At 41.8% G+C, this 21,206-nt stretch overlaps 1 protein-coding gene across 1 annotated transcript in view; it reads left to right on the top strand.

Moving 5' to 3' along the window:
• Positions 1 to 21,206, top strand: part of AMFR (autocrine motility factor receptor) — a 43,438-nt gene that overhangs the window by 9,071 nt on the left and 13,161 nt on the right. Inside the window, exons 2-9 of the mRNA XM_040633317.1 lie at positions 252 to 344; positions 3,757 to 3,921; positions 5,227 to 5,379; positions 7,586 to 7,626; positions 7,797 to 7,929; positions 9,560 to 9,693; positions 10,569 to 10,679; positions 20,094 to 20,284. Of these exons, the coding sequence (XP_040489251.1) occupies positions 252 to 344; positions 3,757 to 3,921; positions 5,227 to 5,379; positions 7,586 to 7,626; positions 7,797 to 7,929; positions 9,560 to 9,693; positions 10,569 to 10,679; positions 20,094 to 20,284 (1,021 nt within the window). The remainder of the gene's footprint in view (positions 1 to 251; positions 345 to 3,756; positions 3,922 to 5,226; positions 5,380 to 7,585; positions 7,627 to 7,796; positions 7,930 to 9,559; positions 9,694 to 10,568; positions 10,680 to 20,093; positions 20,285 to 21,206) is intronic.

Below are 21,206 nucleotides of genomic sequence, written 5' to 3'. Positions count from 1 at the left end.
CTGCTGGATGGTACATATTGGGACGGGGCTCTGAACTAACTGGTAAGCTGGTGCCTCTCCTTCCCTCCTCATCTCTACTCCCACCACCCATAAAAGTGTGCCCCTTCAAATATTACTTATGTTGTATTGGTAGGGAACTGGAGAGGTTCAGCCCTTAGAAATGATTGTTGAATTCCTCATACAAAATTTTTAGAGCTGCTTTTATTTTTCAAGAGGAGGAAGTAAACTTACTTTCTTTGGTTTGCATACAGGTTCTGGTAAATACTGCATGCTGTGTTTTGATGTTGGTGGCTAAGCTAATCCAGTGTATCGTGTTTGGCCCTCTTCGAGTGAGCGAGAGGCAGGTAAGTCCGAACAGCAAGGATGGATTCTAGTGACCAGATTATTATTTTTTTTTCAACTTTGTGTTTCGTATAGTTTTAAACTTACAGAAAGGTTGCATGAATACTCTGGAGAGCTTCCATACACCGTTATCCAGTTCACAGTTGTCAACATTCTGTCATTTGTTTTCACATTTGCCTTTTATTTATATTATACATATGTTTTCTGATCCTTTTGAGAGTAAGTTGTGGACGTCATACCCCTGTACCTCCAAATACTTCAGTATGTCTTTCCCAAGAGCAAGGACATTTTCTTACGTAACCGTAGCACAGTGATCCAAATCAGGAAACTTAGCATTGATAAAATACTTTATGGAATCCACAGTCCATATTCAGTGTAGCCAAGTTGTCCCAATATGGTTCTTTATAGCTGTTTCCCCCATGACGTTCATGAATGTAGTTTTTAAAGAAGCATAGATTTGTTTTAGTTTGAATAATGATAAACATCACACTTTAAAATGTAGGTTCTTGTCCAAAGGAATTACCAATATAGATTCTTTTCCAAAGGACGTACCGAGATTTAAATTTCTCTCTTTGGACAAGTAAATTAAGATTCGTCATTCCACAAGCAGAAAATTAGGTGACTTGTTTTTGTTTCAGGTGGGAGAGTCTGACCTTGGAACATTACTCCCAGAAGGTACACCTGTCTGAGCAGGAGACACTTTTATTTTTTTATTTTTATTTTTTTAAAGATTTTATTTATTTATTTGACAGAGATAGAGACAGCCAGCGAGAGAGGGAACACAAGCAGGGGGAGTGGGAGAGGAAGAAACAGGCTCTCAGCAGAGGAGCCTGATGTGGGGCTCGATCCCAGATCGCCTGGATCACGCCCTGAGCCGAAGGCAGACGCTTAACCGCTGTGCCACCCAGGCGCCCCAAGGAGACACTTTTAATAAAGAATGTACCACAAGCATACTGTGCAGATGGACAGTCCCCCAAGGATTTTAGCGTAGAATGTAGAATGGTATGTTTAAAAATAAGAATTTAGAACTGGCCTTAAAACAACAACATACAAACAACTAGATTTCACTTTATCTTATCCCAGCGATGAGACACAGGGCCCTGCCCCCCTGAACTTACGTTGGCCTCACGCCTTACATACCTTTGCAACCCAAGCCCCCTGTTATCAGATCAGCTGAGGTCCTTGTTCAGAGCTAAACCGAGGTTACTGTGTGGCTGAGCCTTGGATGCTGTTATGAGCAGGACTGTTTATTCTCCCAGAGAGTTTTCATTAGTGAGTATTCGGTACTTTCTCCAAAATATCAACTCCAGAGGTCTCCCAGGTAGCATCTGTGGAAGGTCGTTTTGGGGTAGAAATCAAAAGCTCCTTTTGATCTTTCTTTCTTTGTGAAGAAAAACTTCTGGCTTGCAGGCCAGAAATTGATCAGGCCAGGCTAGCCATCTCCATGCTGGTGGATTGAGTGGGCACCAGTGGGCCTTAATCTACTGTTTTTGTTTTTCTGAAATGTTAAATATTGGCTCAAAATTTTCAGAAAACATCACCTTGGAACATTACAGAGATTTTTATGATACCCAGAGGTAACAGGCACATCTGTTATCCTACTTCGCATTTTTCAGTATAGATCACAGCTTTCATTTGTTTTATTTATTAATTTAAAACTTGTTATTCGAGTATAGTTGACACACAGTGTTAGATTAGTTTCAGCTACACGACACAATGATTCCAATCTCTATACATGTGCTGTGCTCACCACCGTGATGACTTTTTTTTGGCTAAGTGTCATCCAGTGGCATTTATCAAGCGCTAGTTTGAGTGAGAACTCTGCAGAGCTGACATGGGTTTGCTCTGTGGGTGATTCAAAGAAGTTCAAGAAATAAAGCCATGCTCTAGGCCAAGACATTGAATACTGAAAGTGGGATAAAAATGAAACTGTTCCATGGAGGTTTAGAGCAAGGAATTTTTTTTTTTAAAGTATATAATGCCTACTATGGCACATGTCCAGGCAGCATATGTATATTAGCTTAGGTAGTTTCTCCACCAGTCGTGGGAGTGGATACCAGGCTCCTAAGGCCCATCTTAGAGATGGCGAGACCAAAGCACAGGAACGTTAAGTGACTTGTCGCAAGTCGCACAGCAAATACATGGTGGGGTGAATATTCAAGACCCACAAGATGGCCCAAGATGTGCTGGGTTCACCTTGTACTTCACTTGTCCCAGATTTGGAAACAGGCCTCACCGAAGATTCCTAGTTCCATTTGTTCTTTGTGCAAATGGTGTATAGTCAGGACAGTGCGTAAAAGTTCTCAAAATAATAATCTTATCTTTTAGTAGTCCTTCATTTGTTACACATTTAGGCTCAGTTATTTCTGTTTCTATTTAGTTTTGCTTTTTTTTCTTTTAATTCTTTGAATTTGTGTAACATTATATGGTTCAGAACTATTTCTGAGAATATACTTAGGAGTCCTGTTTCATTCTTACCTCATTACTCAGTTCCCACCCCTCCCACAGATGGCTCGATCGGGTGTTTTAGGGCCTAGACTCCCCTCCTTGACCTTTTTTCTTCAGGGTAGTGAAGATTTTAAAAACTGGGTATCCTCCATGTAGGCAGAGCACTCTCGCACTGGCCCTGGGAGAGTGTTTATACAGCTTCTTTGCAAACCAGGTGAGTGGCACCTACTAGAAACCATAAACACGTTCGTAACGTTCGATTCAATAACGCTGGAGAAATAGAAACTTTGGCAGAGATATTCATTGCAACATTTTCCGAATGGAGACAAAAACAATTTCATTGTCCATCTGTAACCACATTAAAATGGTATATTCACGGACTATTCCCTGGTACTGGTAAGCTTCTCACAATATGAGAAGTGAAATAAAGCAGTGTACAAAAATTAAGGTTTTGCACATTAGAAAGAAGTCAAGAAAAACGCTAAGGCATCATTTTTGTTTTACTTTTCTTACCGATTATAGGCTGGTGAGTGAGCATGTGTTATTTTTTAGTCTGAAGGTTGTCTAAAAAAAAAAGCCTAATCTTTTCTGTTGTTTACGAATCCGAAGAGCAGAAGTACTAAAAATGATACTTGTAGCCATCACCATTTTTACAATTTTGTGTTGAAAGTATTTATATTATTCTTAATTACAAGGTACTGGACTAATATCACTCCCCTTTTGATGGCTAAAATTTTATAACTGACTGAAGGTTACAATCCAGAGTCTACACGTGGCTTTCTAGGTGCCTTACCTTTATTCTTTAGAGAGTTTATTTTTTTTCTTTACCTTCTAATGTCTTGCCGCCAAATGTTAGAAAGCTGAACGTAGAATATATTTTCTCCAGAGCAGCCGGTTTTTGTTGTGTTAACTTCTCTTAAATAGGTTAGATGTAATACTAACCTTTATAAATGTTTGTCTTTTCAGCACCTCAAAGACAAGTTCTGGAATTTTATTTTCTACAAGTTCATTTTCATTTTTGGTGTGCTGAATGTGCAGACGGTGGAAGAGGTGGTCATGTGGTGCCTCTGGTTTGCTGGACTTGTATTTCTACATCTGATGGTTCAGCTCTGCAAGGACCGATTTGAATACGTGAGTTTTTAGCCAAGCTCTCTGCTTGCTCAGTCACACGTTTGCAAGGTTTGAATCGTGTTAAGATGAAGGAGCCGTAACGGGCACGTCCTGGGTAGGTCTCCAGGGCAAGGCTCCTAGATCAGGTAGCCACCGCCCATTTCTTGAGGAACTTTCTGCAGCGGCCAAAGAAGGCAGGATCAGTGTCTGTGCCAGAGGTTCCCTCCCCTCCCCACTAGCAGATTGCGTTACAGCGCGCGTGGGGTCAGTTCACCTGCACAAACTGTTCTGATCACAGCGCGAGGAAAGCTTAATGTACACACTGAATAAAAGCGGCTGTCTTCCAGATATTTGCTGTTCTGGTCTCCTTCCGTTTTTTCCCTCTGATTCTTGGTGCCTTCTTTTGGACTAGTCTACACTGTTTCCACCCCTGGGCAAGGACTGAATTAACCCTCTTGTCTCCCTGGGTCCTGAGAGAAGTGAATCCTTCTCTGTCTGGGTACAGGGTCTGCCTCTTGGCTTCAGGTCAGAGCTGTGGGGGGAGCCCTCACTCTTTAGTGCCCCCGGACGAATGTCATGGGTCCTGGGGAAATGCGCACCTACAGTTCTGCCCCTCGGTTACACCGCTCCGGGGCCTTGTGTGCTCCTCGTTTCACCTGGTGCTTGGGGACAGGTGGTTCCTGCACCTCCGTGTGAGTTCATCTCGGTCGGAAAGCTGTTGAGGGTCAAGAGCAGGAGTGCCCAACCTCCCCTGCTCAGACTCCCAGCCCCAGGCCTCTGTCACCCACTGCCGCCTCTCCTTGTATACTGTTAACGTAGCTTTGTGATAGGGACACTCCACACCTGGATGACATTTCCGTTGTCCCAGCCCTCAACACTGTAGGAATGTTCTCCAAGTGAATTTTCAGGAGGAGAGAGAGGGAGAGCAAGATGGAGAAAGAAACACAGCAGAACATGGTGGGGTCCGGATTGCTGTTGAACGTTGAAGGAGAGAGTTACATGGCTTTGGAAAATTGCTTGGAGAGAGGCTTAGCATCCCCCCGGTGGTAGGGCATCCTTGAGAATTTGAGTTGAAAATATGATGGATGTTGTTAATATTCCGTAAATTAAGTGATAAAAATCTCTAAATATCCGCTCGCGCTCATAGGCTGGTTGGAGAATTTTGACCATCTGGCGATGGGGTGCATTTCTGTGCTTGGCCTTTGGCGGTGTTGCTAAGCCCGGATTCCTGAGCAAAGGCACCAAGACTAACCTTGAGCTTCTCAGGGAAGCTGAACACTGCCGTGAAGAGGAATGAGCTTCCTTCTCCTGTTTTGTGTGTTTCAGCTTTCCTTTTCTCCCACCACACCCATGAGTAGCCACGGGCGAGTTCTGTCCCTGCTGGTGGCAATGCTGCTTTCTTGCTGTGGATTAGCGGTCGTCTGTTGTGTCACAGGCTACACCCATGGGGTGCACACGCTGGCTTTCATGGCAGCGGAGGTAAGACGTGCGCGCGGCTCTTGGTTCTGATCACACTCCTGTATATTTCCAAGTCACCCATGCAGTGACAGAGGGATGTTAGGTCTTTTGTTTTAACAAGCACATTTTGAATTCCTTGCTTTTGTGTTGGGTACTGGTATTGAAGGGAAAAATGTATGATTTCCTGTAATCCTTGCTACAACATAATAAAAGGTAATTCTTTTTGCCAGCATTTATATAGTGCTTACTGTATGCTGAGGATTGCTCTAAATACCTGATATATATTGACTCATTTTATTATTCATGTTTATAAATGGGGACTGGTGTAGAGGGTGCGGTGAATTATTTAAGCTTTCAGAGCGAGCAGTGGCACAATCCAAAAACTGGGTTTTCTATTTAGATAGGGTGTAAATTAAGATTTTATAGAAAAATATAAATATGTAAGCCATATTCTTTATTTTGGAAGACTAATCTGAGATATTCTTGTATATTTTAAGTTTACTTTTTGAACCTTTCTGAAAATACCAATTTTGGTTCAATAGAAATAAACATTTTTTTGTATGTCCTTATTTTCAGTTGCTATCTTTGCTGTTATCCTCAGGCCAAAGGCAAAATATTTTTATCTTTACAATAATTGCTACTATTAAGGAAAAAAATGAAATAATCATTAAAGTTAATTAACTGATATCAAAACACTAAGTTTGAACTACTATTTGGGAATTTGTTAGAATTGGGTTAAAATGTATTGGGGTGCCTGGCTGGGTCAGTCAGTAGAGTGTGTGACTTCTGATCTGGGGGTTGTGAATTCGAGCCCCACGTTGAGGGTAAGGGTTTATTTTAAAAAATTTAAAAAATTTTTTAAAATTTTGCTTAATAGCATTGATTTCAGAATATGTTGCAGTAGTGTAAGTAAAATTAGGAAAGGAACGTTTAAGTATTTAGTAAAACATTCGCAGTTCTAAATGAATCCTGTCTGTGTATATTTCTCTTGAAAAAATCTGTAAAAATTTTTTTGCACTGATTTGTTAGTTTGCTTTAGATATGTTTTATAATAAATCCCCATTTGCACGATAGTCTCGTTTTTCTGCTTTTTACTTTTAATTAATATTAAGCCAAACTTTGGAAAAGGTATATCTAAAAATAAAGATATTTAAATTAGGCCTACTGGATCATACCATAGTACATATTTTCATTTTAGCTCATTACTGTTTTTTAAGATAATAATGTTACAGATTTTATATTTTGAACTTAATCATATTTTTATATTTATAATGTTTCTCTAAGTAAAATATTTTCCATTTATAAATTGGGATTTCCAAATCTCAATGTAAGAGATCTATTCGTAGTTTAAGAGGAGATTTTTAAAATATCAATTTCTATAATGTAAAATACTATGAAGGGCTTAGTTTATTCTTTGTTTCCTTCATTCTTTTTGGTTTTGTGTACAAGGGGAGTGTACAAAGCGTCACGCAGAAAGCAGGTACTCGTCTTGGTTGGGGGTACCTGAACTATACTTTGAGTGTAGGATGACCAAGTATTCAAACACCCTTTGAGGTAATCAGTGGTGGTGACTTCCTGCCGTACAGAACAGAAGGGATTGTCAGAAGACTAGAATGAACGTCAGCATTGTAGAAGGCAGCCCCGGGAGATGGCCAGGGGTAATCAGTTGTCACCTATTAACAGAAAAAGAAAGTTGTTTTCTAGGTCACGAAAATATTCTGTGGAAATTTGAAGCAGATAAAACATAGTTGGCGAGCTTAAACAACCTGCTTTTTTTCCTTTCAGTTTTGTTGTGATGTAATTGACTACAGCCTAGCATAAGTTTAAGGTGCACAGCCTAATGATGAACTGACGTAGATTGTGAAGTGATTATCACAGTACGTTTCCTTAACGCCCATCATCTCATTACAGATACAGAAAAAGGAAGAAGAGGGTTTTTTCCCTGTGATGAGAACTTTTAGGGTCTACCCTCTCTGCAACTTTCAGATATCAGCCATGTTAACTACGGTCATTAGTTGGACGTGACATCCCCAGTCCTTATTTATCTTGTAACTGGGAGTTCGTACCTTCCGACCACATTCATCCCATTCCCCCGCCACACCCCCCCCTTGAATAACCTGTGTTTTAATTGAACTGAGAAATGCTTGCCTCTTATCTTTTTGTAAAAGTAAGTTTGGCCTGCGTAATTCCAAATTTTACTAAAGAAAAAATACATCTTTCTTTATAGTCTCTTCTTGTGACAGTGAGGACTGCTCATGTGATTTTACGGTGAGTAGAAATTTGGGAGGGAGGCGATTGAGGTCTACTCACTCCTACAGTTGATTTTAAGATGTCACGTGTATAAAATCTATAAACACGTGACTATACGGCATCATGTTGAAGCCCAAGTAAACTGCAACAGTAAGTTACTAAAATGACATTTTCTGTGTTCACTGCAGATACGTAATTCACCTCTGGGACCTCAACCACGAAGGGACGTGGGAAGGAAAAGGAACCTATGTCTATTACACAGATTTTGTCATGGAGCTCACTCTCTTGTCCCTGGACCTCATGCACCATATTCACATGTTGGTAAGCTTCCTCAGAAGGAGCTGTAACAGAGAGCTAAGTGTTTTAGAATCAGGAACCCTGGTTAGTCCATAAGAAGTGAAACATTTGTAGATAAACCTCTGGGTATAGAATAATGGCGTGCACTTCGGCTGGAGCCCAGCTCAAGGAGGAATTTACTGTTCTCCTAGGACAGTCCGTGAACTCCACTGACCAAGTCACTGGTCATTCTTCTACCATGAAATTAAAGGGATTCCGTATGCTCCCCCAAGTTTCCATGGCTTCTGATACGTAGCAGTTACTTTGTAGGGGGTAACGGGAACTCTTGCAGTGTTAGCTACTTCGTGAATTCATAAATTTCCTGCTTTATAATTAAAGAGAAGGCATTCGTACTTAAATCTCCTACTTCATTGTTCACATTTTACTTTGCTGTGCAAGAAATTACAATGTTGAAAATCTGCTTCCATGGTTAGCACTTCAGTGATCTAGTAATGGTGAGAATCAACATATTTGGTGGGCTGCTGATTTATACTATAAGCCTATTAAAGATGCATTTAAAAATTTCTGGGTTAGGGGTGCCTGGGAGGCGCAGTCAGTTAAGTGTCTGACTCTTGGTTTTGGCTCAGGTAGTGAGATCGAGCCCCAAGTCAGGTTTCACACTCTGCATGGAGTCTGCTTAAAACTCCCTTTCCCTCTCCCTGTGCCCTTCCCCCCCCCAAATAAATAAACTTTATTTTTACTTATTTATGTATTTGTTTACATAAATAAATCTTTAAAAAAAGGACTGGTTTAGACACAGGACATTTCTAAGTCTGCTTTTTGAAAATAACTTTGAAAACATATTTAAAAAGAACACGTATAGCTTTTGTTTAAAGCTCCCCCAAATGCCCAGGGATAACTGTTAATGTTTGTATTTATTGCTGCTTTTTATATTCAAATACATACAGTCATAAATCGAGATTGTATTTTGGACATACAGTTTAGTTTTGCTTTTTTTTTTGGCTAATGTATTACCTGTATTGTCCTATGCCAGCCACAGTTCTTCTGAACCATCGTAATGCCTTCAGGATAGGAACTCCGTCATATAGATGTATGATGATGTAATAACCAACCCTCAGAATGGGTATTTCGATTGTATTCAGTTGTTTGCTATTTTCACATCTTTAATTTTTTTATCACATTAGTTTTTCAAGATAGTTTTATCTGGCTTTTTTCACTTAAATATTTTCTCAGGTAATTAATCTTTAAAAATGTTATACATAAATGTAGTATATATTAATATATACCTTTATTTTATAATAAGTATAATTAATGATTATATACGATTACATTATATGAACTTACAACCTAACTATTTCCCTCCTGGGCATTTTGCTCATATCCTGGTTTTCTTTTTTATAATTGCATGGATGGATGTCTTTGGGCACAAAGCGTCTCAATTTCTGACTAGTCCCTGAGAAAAGATAGCCGGTGATGGAATGACTAGGCCAAGGAGTGTGTACTGTTTATGGCAGCGAGATGAATACGTGCGTTTGCTCGGTGAAAGATCTTCACCTTTACCACCGATAAGAGCTTCCGTTGCACACCTCAGCCTTGTCACTAGCAAGTTCACATTCGTTCTCACCGTGTGTTTTGCTCTCTCCTTCCTGCGAAGTTGTTTGGCAACATCTGGCTGTCCATGGCCAGCCTGGTCATCTTCATGCAGCTGCGCTACCTGTTCCATGAAGTGCAGCGTCGCATCCGCCGGCACAAGAACTACTTGCGCGTGGTGGGCAACATGGAGGCCCGGTGAGTGAGCGCACGCCCGTGAGGCCCTGCTGGCCTCGGCGTAGATCTTTCATAACAGAGCCCTGGTGATACGAGAACCGCTTTCGTTAGCTGTTAACAGAAGGGCGAAGAGAGTAGGTGGAGGCTCTGGAGGACTGCCGGGTGTGAATCCTCACCTGTGTGAGGATTTGCTGTGTCGTTTGGGGGGCACCTTAATTAAATCTCTGTGCCCCAGTTGCTTGGGCTCTAGGGGTGATAGCAGAGCCTTCGTCCTGGCACTGTTGGGAGGAGTCAGTGGGGTCATGCAGGTAACATGCCTAGAACAGTATGGGTATGTAATGGCTGCTCAAGAAATACTGGGTGGTTCTTAGTATGCCATTATTTTTATCATCATCATCATCATCATTAAGCGGAAGCTTCCTTGGGCTTCTGTGCTCTGTTTTGTGAAGTGGGTCTCACTTATTCCTTCCACATGCGTGTTTACACACATACGCGCTCTTAACCTCACTGAAGGAGGGACTGACTCACTTGCCACCCTGCAGGTGTGAGATCAGTGGGTATCCTTTTAGTGTCCTGGGGAACAGTTTAGCTCTCTAGGGGTGGGTCTTAACTCCTCTTGTTTGCCCAGAAATGTTCCCTCGAGTCTTTTTTAGCTAATGTGTTATGTTGAAGGAACTAACAGCTGTTGTTGAGACAGAGTTCGTTTCTTGTATACGTTTCTTGCTCTTTGATGGGCTATGAAGAGAAGGCAGGTGTAATGTTTTTGATGGTTGGGATGTTTAACTGAACCAGAGTCCAGTGTAACTGCTGTCGGAGGGGGAAGTTTATGACGTGGCACGCAGCGTACGTGTGTGGGATTGACAGAGGTGGCTGCCGGCTGCGTTCATGTCTTACAGGTTTGCGGTTGCAACGCCAGAGGAGCTGGCTGTCAACAACGACGACTGTGCCATCTGCTGGGACTCCATGCAGGCCGCGAGGAAACTGCCCTGCGGACATCTTTTCCACAAGTAGGGACTGGTGTTCTGTCCAGGGCATGGGGGTGCTTTTCGTGCCGGGGCTCCAGACCAGTCCTAGCAGGGGAGTGGGGACCTTACCTCAGACTGGCCGTGGAGCTGGTAGTGAGTGCTGTGGGAAGCTTTGGGCGGTCCTCCTCCATTCCTCAGCCTCTTCTCTATACGGAGGACCGGAGGACCATTCCCCACTCGCAGCCTGCCATCTTACCTTCTTGCTCTGCTGTCTTCATAATCCTTGCCGGTGTCAGCCCCGAAGTAGAACAGATATGCCTGTAAGATTTAAAAGAAGGGAATGGGGGGAATCCTTGCTTTCAAACGGCTTATGCGCTCATTGGGACAAGAGACTATAATTTTCCATTTTGCACATGTGCAAAAGCAGCAGAGAAACAACATGCCAGGAAGGTGGGGACTGCCCCAGGACCACTGAACAGTACAGAAAAACTGTGGCTATGTTGTCAAGGGGAACAAAGCAGCATTTTCAGAAAATCTTTTTTTTTTAAGATTTTATTTTTTTATTAGAGCACACACGTGCGCACACGAGTGGGGGGAAGGGACAGTGGGAGAGGGAGAAGTAGACTCTGAGCAGAGAGCCCAATGCAGGACTCGATCCCAGGACCTGGGGATCATGACCTGAGCTGAAGGCAGACGCTTCACTGACTGAGCCACCAGGGTGCCCTGGATTGGATGTTTTTTTGATGTTGAGGTTATCACTGCGGTTATCTTTGGCCTTTTGCATCTGTGATCATTTTTGCACATTGAGAAAGTTTTCATTTTTATATCTTTAATCTTCCTTTTCTCATTTTGTATTTCCAAATTGCTTTTCTTTTCCTTTTCTTAATATTAGAAGGGCTTTGAAGCTTGAGCATTAGTGGTTAAACACATATATTTTATGTAATTTGAATTTTTTTTCATTTAAACACTTTTTTAAAAATTTAAATTTTAGTTAACATCCAGTGCAATATTAGTTCCGGGAGTAGAATTCAGTGATTCGTCACTTACATACAACACCCAGTGTCATCCCAAGTGCCCTCCTTAAGGCCCATCCCCCACCTCCCTCCATCAGCCCTCAGTTTGTTCTCTAATCAATAAGAGTTTCTTATGGTTCGTTTCCCTCTCTTTTTTTCTTTTCCTCCTTCCCATATGTTCATGTTTTCTTTCTTAAATTCCACATGAGTGAGATCATATGGTATTTCTCTGACTGACTTATTTCACTTAGCATAATAGCTCCATCCACGTCGTTGCAAATGGCAAGATTTCATTTTTTTGATGGCTGAGTAATATTCCATTGTATATATACACCACATCTTCTTTATCCATTCATCAGTGGATGGACATTTGGGTTCTGTCCATAGTTTGGCTATTGTCGATAATGCTGCTGTAAACTTTGAGGTGCGTGTACCCCTTCAAATCTGTATTTTTGTATCCTTTGGGTAGTAATTCAGTTGCTGGATCGTACAGTAGTTCTATTTTTAACTTTTTGAGGAACCTCCAAACTGTTCTCCAGGGTGGCTGCACCAGTTTGCATTCCCACGAACAGTTCCCCTTTCTCCGCATCTTCGCCAACATCTGTTGTTTCTTGTATTGTTAATTTTGGCCATTCTTACAGGTTATGAGGTGGTATCCCATGGGGGTTTTGATCTGCATTTCCCTGACGCTAAGTGAGGTTGAGCATCTTTTCATGTGTCTGTCAGCCATCTGGATGTCTTCTTTGGAAAACTGTCTATTCATGTCTTCTGCCCATTTCTTAACTGGGTTATTTCTTTTTGGGGTGTTGAGTTTGATAAGTTCTTCATAGATTTTGGATACTAACCCTTTATCAGATATGTCGTTTAAAAATATCTTCTTCCATTCCGTAGGCTGCCTTTTGGTTTTGTGATTGTTTCCTTCACTGTGCAGAAGCTTTTTATCTTGATGAAGTCCCAGCAGTTCACTTTTGCTTTTGTTTCCCTTGCCTTCGGTGATGTGTCTAGGAAGAAGTTACTATGGCCAAGGTCAAAGAGGTTGCTGTCTGTGTTCTTTAGGATTTTCATGGTTTCCTGTCTCACATTTAGGTCTCTCATCTATTTTGAATTCATTTTTGTCCAGTTTCATTCTTTTGCATGTTGCTGTCCGGTTTTCCCAACACCATTTGTTGAAAAGGCTGTCTTTTTTTCCATTTGATATTCTTTTTTTTTTTTTTTTAAAGATTTTATTTACTTATGTGACAGAGAGACAGCCAGCGAGAGAGGGAACACAGCAGGGGAGTGGGAGAGGAAGAAGCAGGCTCCCAGCGGAGGAGCCCGATGTGGGACTCGATCCCGGAACGCCGGGACCACGCCCTGAGCCGAAGGCAGACGCTTAACGACTGCGCTACCCGGGCGCCCCTCCATTTGATATTCTTTCCTGCTTTGTTGAAGATTGGTTGGCCGTATAGTCGTGGGTCCATTTATGGAGAACACATATTGATAGAATTTTTTATGTGCTGGATGTTCTTTTGGGGTCTGGAGATAAAACAGAAACCACAGATATGGTCTTTGCTTTCATGCAGCTTGTGGCTTAATGGAGGAGATGAACATAAATTAGCCGTCACATTTCTGAATGTATAAATATAAATTGAGCTAAGTACTCTAAAGGAAAGGAACGTAGTCCTTGAGAACTTGTAGCAAAGGAATCTGACTCAAGCCTGGAGGAAGTGACTCTTGGTGATGAGTGGGAGTTGAGTCAGCAAAAGCAGAGTGATCCTGTAGCAGGAGGGAATGGGGTGTGTGGAAGGAACTGGAAGAGAACTAGTCTGACTAGGACTTAGAGCATAAGAGGGGAGTGGTGTTTGCTGAGGCAGGAGAAGCAGGCAGGAGCTAGACCCTGCAGGGGCTTGAGGGCCAGTGGAAAATGTGAGAAGTCACTGAAGGGTTTTAGGAGGGGTTGGGGATCAGATTGGCAACTTGAGAAGGTCAGGAGGACTAGTTAGTAAGGGCTGCAGTGACTCAGGCGTGGATTGAGAGTAGCCTGGGCTACGGTGGTGGAAGGGGTGGGGACAAATGCACAGATCAGAGGATTTGGAGGTGTGTGGTGTTGCACTGGCTGTGAGAATGAGGTCTAGGAGAGGAATCAGGGATTCTGCTGGTTTTGTGGCTGGGTAACTGCACGTATAGTGCTGCTGTTAGTTGAGGTTGGAAGACCAGAGAATCCGTACACATTTCTCCAAAGGAACTGGGAGACAGTTGGGAAGACTAACTCCAAGAGCGTACTTTAGTCTAGAAGAAATCTAAAGCACACGATTAGATTAAGTTTATGCTTTCCTTTTTTGATGAAGGCAAAATTCACAGAACATACAATTAACCATCTTAAAGTGTACAGTTCAGTGGCATGTAGTGCATTCAGTGTTGTGTAGCTGCCACTTCTTTGTAGTTTCAAAACTGTTTTCATCATCACAGCGTAACACCCCATACTCGTTAAAGTAATGAGTCCCCATTTCTCCCTCCTCCATCACCGGGCAACCACGAATCTGCTTCTGTCTATGGATTTGCCTCTTCTGGACAGTTCACGTGAAAGGAATCCTACCTTTCGTGACTGGCTTCTTTCACTCAGCAGAATGTTTTCAAATCCAAGTTGTAGCAAATATCAGCACTTCGTTCCTTTTTATGGCTGAATTTAAATAATTTTATAATAATTAAGTAATATATTTACCCATTCATCTGTTGACAGGCATTTGGGTTATTGCTACCAATTGGCTATTGCAAATAATGCTATGATCAAATCTGTGAACGAGTGTCTGAGTACCTGTTTCTAATTCTTTGGGGTACATACCTACGAGTGGAGTTCTTGGGTCATATGTAATCCTATGTTTAACTTCTTGAGGAACCACCAAACTGTTTTCCAGCAGCCACACCATTTTACATCCCACCAACAATGTATGAAGGTTCTAATTTCTTCACACTTTATACTCGCGTTTATTATTTTTTCTGTTTTTCTTAAAGCTGTGCTAGTGGGAAGTGGTATCTCACTGGGATTTTGATTTGCATTTCCTTAATGATCATTGATGCTGAATATTGTGCTTGCTGGCTGTTTGTATGTCTTCTTTGGAAAATGTATAGACATTTTGACTTGACTTGAATAGTCAAGTCCTTGGCCCATTTTTAAATTGGCTTGTCTTTTTGTTAATAAGTTCTAAAAGTTCCTTTATGTATTTTGGATACTAAACTTTTATTAGATGTATGATTTGCAAATATCTTCTCTCATTCTCTAGCTGTTCTTTTCATTTTCTTGACAATATCCTTTGATGCATATTAAGTTTTCATTATTATGAAGTCCAGTGTACCTATTTTTTCTTTGGTTGCTAATACTTTGGTTGCTGCAAAATCCGAGGTCATGAAGATTTACCCCTGTGTTTTCTTCTAGTAGTTTTATGGTGTTAACTCTTATATTTAGGTCATTGGTCCATTTTGAGTTAATAATTTTACATGAAGTGAGGGAGGAGTCTAACTTCATTCTTTTTACACGTGGTTGTCCAGTTATCTCAACATTATTTGTTGAAGAATCTATTCTTTCCCCATTGAATGGTCTTGGGACCCTTGTTGATATCAGTTGGCCGTAGATGTTGGGTTTATTTCTGGATTCTCAATTCTATTCCAGTGGTCTATATGCCTATCTTTATTCCAGTACTGTGCTGTTTCGAGTATGTTTGTAGTAAGTTTTGAAACTGGGAAATGGTGAGTCCTCCAACTTTCTCTTTTTCAATATTGTTTTGACTGTTTGGGGCCCCTTACAATTCTGTATGAATTTGAGGATCCACTTTTCCATTTCTGCAAAAAAGGCCATTGGAATTTAAGAGAGATTGCGTTGCATCTGTAGATCGCTTTGGTGAATATTCCCGTCGTTTAACAATATTACGTGTTCTAAGCCATGAACATGGGATGTCTTTCCTGTTAGTTAGGTCTTCTTTAATTTCTTCCAGCAATCTTTCGTGGTTTTCAGTATCAGGTCTTTCAACTCTTTGGTTAAATGTATTTCTGGGTATTTTATTCTTTTGAGTATTACTACAGATGGAGTAGCTTTCTGAATTCCCTGTCTGGGTTAGAAACATCATTGGTTTTATGTGTTGCTGGTACTGTGCGGCTTTTCTGGATTCATTGCTCAGTTCTCTAGGAGCTGTTTTGTGTGCATGTTTGGGATTTTCTCTCCGGATCACATCTGCGAGTTGAGTTGGCTTTACTTCCTTTTTTACAATTTGGAAGCCTTTCTTTCTTTTTCTTGCCTTACTGCTCTGGCTAGGTCTTGCCGTACAGTGTTGTATAGCGGCGGTGAAAACAAGCATCCTTTTCTTGTTCCTGAGCTTAGAGGAAAAGCTTTCAGTCCTTTCCAATTGAGTGTGATATTACCTGTGCGTTTTTCATGAATGTCCTTTAAGGACATTCCCTTCTGTTCCTAGTTTGCTGAGTATTTTTATCACAAAAGAGTGTTCAATTTTGTAAAGTGATTTTTCTGCCTCTATTGAGATGATCATATTTTTTTTTCCTTTGGTCTAATGTGGTGTGTTACACGGATTCATTTTCTTAAGTTCAACCACACGTGCCTTTCTAGGATAAGTAAATCTCTTTTGTTTGGGGTGTGTGTCGTGTTTTTAATGTGCTGTTGGGTTTGGTTCACTGGTATTTTTTTGAGGGTTTTTGCATCTATATTCATAAGAGATACTGGTCAGCAGTTGTCTTTTCTTGTGGCATCTGTGTTTGGTTTGGTATCAGGGTAATGCTGGCCTCAGAGTATGTGTTAGGAAGTCTGCTCTCCAGTATTTTGGAAGAGCTGCGATTGTTGTTCATTCTTGGCATTTTTGGTAGAGTTCACCAGCGAAACCGTCTGGTCCTGGGCTTTTCCTTTCTGGGAGATGTTTTGTCTGAGTCAGTCTCTTTACTTGTATAAATCGGTTGCGGTTTTCTATTTCTTCTTTCTTTTCTTAAGGATTTTATTTATTTAAGTGAGAGAGAGAGGGAGAGAGTCCATAGAGAGAGGGAGAAGCAGGCTCCTGACACAGGGCTCAATCCCACATGACCCGAGCCAAAGGCAGACGCTTAACTGACTGAGTTACCCAGGCGCCCCTTTCTGTTTCTTCTTGAGTCAATTTAGGTAATTTCAGTGTTGGTAGAAATTTACCCATTTTCTCTATATTCTCTAATTTGTTGGATTACAGTTATTTCTAGCAGTCTGTTACAATGCTTACCATTTCTGTAAAGTTGGTAGTAATGTTCATACTTTCATTTCTTTTTTTTCTGTACTTTTATTTCTGCTTTTTATTTTTATGTGTATTTTTTTCTAAGTCTAGCTAAAAATTGTCACTTTTGTTGATTTTTTTTTTTTAAGAACCAGCTTTTGAGGACACTGGGTGGCTCAGTTGGTTAAGCGTCTGCCTTTGGCTCAGGTCATGATCTCGGGGTCCTGGGATTGAGCCCCACATTGGGCTCCTTGCTCAGCAGGAAGCCTGCTTCTCCCTCTGCCTGTCGCTCCCCCTGCTTGTGTGCGCGTGTGATCTCTCTCTTTCTCTCTGGCAAATAAATAAAATATTAAAAAAAAAAAGAACCGGCTTTTGGTTTCATTGGTTACGCTGTTATTTTTCTGTTCTGTATTTAATTACCTCTGCTCTGATCTTTATTATTTCCTTCCTTCTTCTGGCTTTGGGTTTCTTTGCTCTTCCTCTGGTTCCATAAGATACAGAGTTGGGCTGTCGATTTGAAATCTTTTTTCTTTTCATGCATTTTTAGTTATAAAATTTGCCTCTGAGCATTGCTTCCGCTGTATCCCATAAGTTTTGCTATGTTGTGTTTTTGTTTTCATTTGTCTCAGAGTATTTACTAATCGCTCAAGTGTTTAGTGTTTAGAACACTCACCTGCCTTGGGTTGAGTAAGCAGACATTAATAGGACCTCTTGGTTTGCCTTACACTGTAGCTTTGGTTAATAGAATGGGAACAGGATTGTGGGATGATAGTTGTTTTGTGCTGGTTTCAGCTTCTCGATAATCAGTATTGGGGCTGCACTGGCCCTTGTGGTTCATATTAGGACTGCAAGACACTGTTAGCAATAACCATCAGAAAACTTTGGAGAAAAAGGGTTTATACTCACAGGTCTTGGAAAGTACATGGAACGCCTGGGGCCACACAGTGAGGTTGTCAGTAGGATGAAAGCGTGGGCCTAGGGTTCTGCTTTTATTAGGGTGGAGGGTGGAAGCCCAGGGTTTTGTGTACTCATCATTGGTGAATTTAAAACATAAGAATAGAGGGGCGCCTGGGAGGCTTGGTCGGTTAAGCATCCGACTGTTGATGTACATGGCTCAGGTCATGATCTCAGGGTCCGATCTCCGTGCTCAGCAGGGAGTCTGCTTCTCTCCCTCTCCGTCTGCCCTTCCCCCCACTTGCCCATTTCCTCTCTCGAAAATAAATAAATCTGTAAAAAATGTTTAAAATGTAAGAATAGGAGTTTAAAGCACAGGAAGAGAAAATAAAACCTACCTTACTTGGTCAGTTATCAAAATCCAGGATCTCTCAAACCAGTTGGGGGGTTGCTGGCTCCTTCATTTAGTCTTGTGGCTGGCAGGATGTTTATTTGAGTTGTCTGGGAGGTGAGTGCCTCGGCCGACAAAGCTTAAAGTAGGCACTTGCACTGCAAAAAGAAAATCCCGCTCTCAGGGCTTAACACTACAGTAATCAAGGGCAAATGCATTTTAATTTGTGATAAAACGAAGTGTCTAGATTCCAGCAGATTGTATAGCTAGATAATTTGTTTTCATAGATGTCTTTATAAGATTTCAGAGTCTGATGACTATTTCATTACACTGAAGTATCATACTTAGAAGGGGGAGAAATACTCTTTCGATAGGGTATTGATATCGTCATAGAGAAAAATACCTGTTTTCTCTGAGGTTTGGTTTCTTTAGCTGGGGAACTCTAGCATTTTATTTTTAAGGCCACTGTATCTGATTGTTCTCACCTTGGAGTTGGCAGGCTATTATATTTGATGTGGGAGGTTTTTGCAGAATACAAAACAAAATTAGGCTTGCTGATGAAAAGTGTGGCACAGTGTAGCATTATCGGAAGGTGCCCAGGATCTTACCATACTTCTGTAGTCCCACACAAGGCTAATTTTACTGGTGGTGTGATTTAAGGGTGTTCATGAGGGAAACGGACTTTAATTAATTAATTAACTATCTACTTATTATAAGAAAGGGAAGCCAACTTTTAAGAAATGTAATCATTTATTTGATTGGAATGATCACAAACCAGGTACTTTATAAATAGGTGACGTATATTTCAAATGTGATAGAATTGGCTTTAGACACTCATCTTTTTGTCACATTACTGTCATAAACCCTTCTGGGGCATGGATAGTAAGAAGGAGCTCCATCCTGGCCTCAGGACAATACTTAAGTACTGATGGGTTGCCAGAGGTTCTGGGGATTGGGGTGAGGCTCTCCTTCATAACATGATATGTGCCCATGTCCTCAGATACTAAAAATGACACAGAAGAAGTGAGTACTTTTTATTCAGTCCCTCCTCGAACTGTTAGAGGAAAGATAGCATGTTATGGGATGGGAAGGCTTCTTGAGATCGTAGAAGAAAGGTAATGTATCATTACAAAATAGGAAGGAACCTTAGAAATCATTTCATCCAACCTTCTTGGTTTTGTTAGTTCACTTCCCGTTAATGGACAGCACAAGTAGTTATTGCATCTGGCATAATCAGGCATTGTCATTTCCTGAGAGAGAGGGTGAAAGAAGCTGCCAGCCTCGTTGGGAAAGCAGAGGACAAAGAGTAGAAGGTTGGAGAAGCTGAGGTGGTGGGCGTAAGGGAGTGGTTGTAAGTAAGTGAGATAAAGAGGAGTCTGAGGACATGAGGGGTTGTGATGCTTGATGCGAAAGTGGTATCATCGTGGATGGGTGCTCTTAGCAAATTAGGGCCTCAGGGTGAGCTGGAAGGAGAGGAGCTTTAGTTAGAGTGAGATCTTCGAAGTCAAGAGTTTGAAGAGAAAGCCAGGGTTATGACCATGGTAGTGGGTGGCTGAAGTAGAGTGAGAGAACAGATCGCTGGAGTAGAAGACTCAAATTCACGGGAGGCCAGGTGTTGGGTATTCGGCCACAGGGATTTTGATGTAGTCCAGTGGAGTTGGAAAGGAAGATGGCAGGCCATGTGATGGAGTCTTACTTGAGAGGGGTCATGACCAGGAGCTCACTAGGTGACCGTGTATGTTGAAGAATTAATGTTCACAGCAGAACGCACTAGAAGTATATGAGTGAAAAGGTAATGTCGGCAAACGTTTCTCAATATTTAAATCTCACTATTGGTAAATAGAAGCTAAAATTGCAACACATTTGCAACATTCAGAGTGCTTCTGGTGAATTCTCACAGAATATGCTAAGGATATCTTATCTTTGGACTTTTTGGTAGCTCCTGCCTTCGTTCCTGGCTAGAACAAGACACCTCCTGCCCAACATGCAGAATGTCTCTTAATATTGCCGACAATAACCGGGTCCGGGAGGACCAGCAAGGGGACAACTTGGATGAGAATTTGGTGCCGGTAGCAGCCGCTGAAGGCCGACCTCGCCTAAACCAACACAATCACTTCTTCCACTTTGATGGTTAGTTTCACGCTCTAAAACCGTACCCGAGGGGCTTTCTCCCCTAAGAGGATGCTGTTTTAATTATAAATTGCCTTGTGTAGGCCAATTGTAAATTGGTGTAGGGCAATTTAATAGAAATCTTTCCCTCTTAATTGAAAGTGTTCAGCAGGGGGAGTTACTCTGTGCCAGGCATTTGCTGGATTCTGTGAATATGGGGGTGGAGGGTGGAGGAGGTGGTCCGCGTATTGACTCAACCACGCCTATGGGGAGCACACTTCATCAGTCTGATAGTAACCGTCGCTCATAATTTATTGCCTCCATGGAGTACTTCAGCATATAATGCGGGATCGTGGGGCAGCCTTTCCAGTGAGTGTCAGAAGCAGAATCCGAGCCGGAACCTTTTCCTTGTCCATAAAATATGAATGTTCTGCCTCTTGGCAGGGTGGAAAGGAGTTGTAGTAAAAACTACACTTAAAATTCTGAAGCCGTGGCCCCACATCAGGGGCTGGCTGACCATCTTTCCTTATTCACGTTGCGATAAGCTGTTGTGGATGGTCAATTTTGAAACCACTGAGTTCTGTGAGTTCCTCTTGGTTACCGTAAAACACGTGTTCCTGGAATTTTATCAGGAGGTGTGCTGTTCAGAGCTGGGATTTGAGTTTCCGAGGGTGGAGCATGGTGGGAGCCGTGGCGTGTGGGTGAGACCCCCGGATGGGGGGATCAGGGACAGGGGAGTCCAGCCCCGAGAGCAGGAGGTGAGGCTGCTTGGCTGGCGGGGCCATGGCCGCTGCAGGGCTTAGAGGCGGCTGCTTTGATGGCTGTCAGTTAAGGCCTCTACACGCCAGCAGATCTTGCACATGGGGCCCAGCTGTGTAATCTGTTACTTTATGAGTTATTACTAAAAACTTAGTCAAAATAGAGAAGTCAGCTTTGTTTCTCC

Source organism: Ursus maritimus, unplaced genomic scaffold, assembly GCF_017311325.1.
Source record: "Ursus maritimus isolate PB19 unplaced genomic scaffold, ASM1731132v1 scaffold_19, whole genome shotgun sequence".
Lineage (NCBI taxonomy): Eukaryota > Metazoa > Chordata > Mammalia > Carnivora > Ursidae > Ursus > Ursus maritimus.
This window is presented reverse-complemented; position numbering and strand designations above follow the sequence as displayed.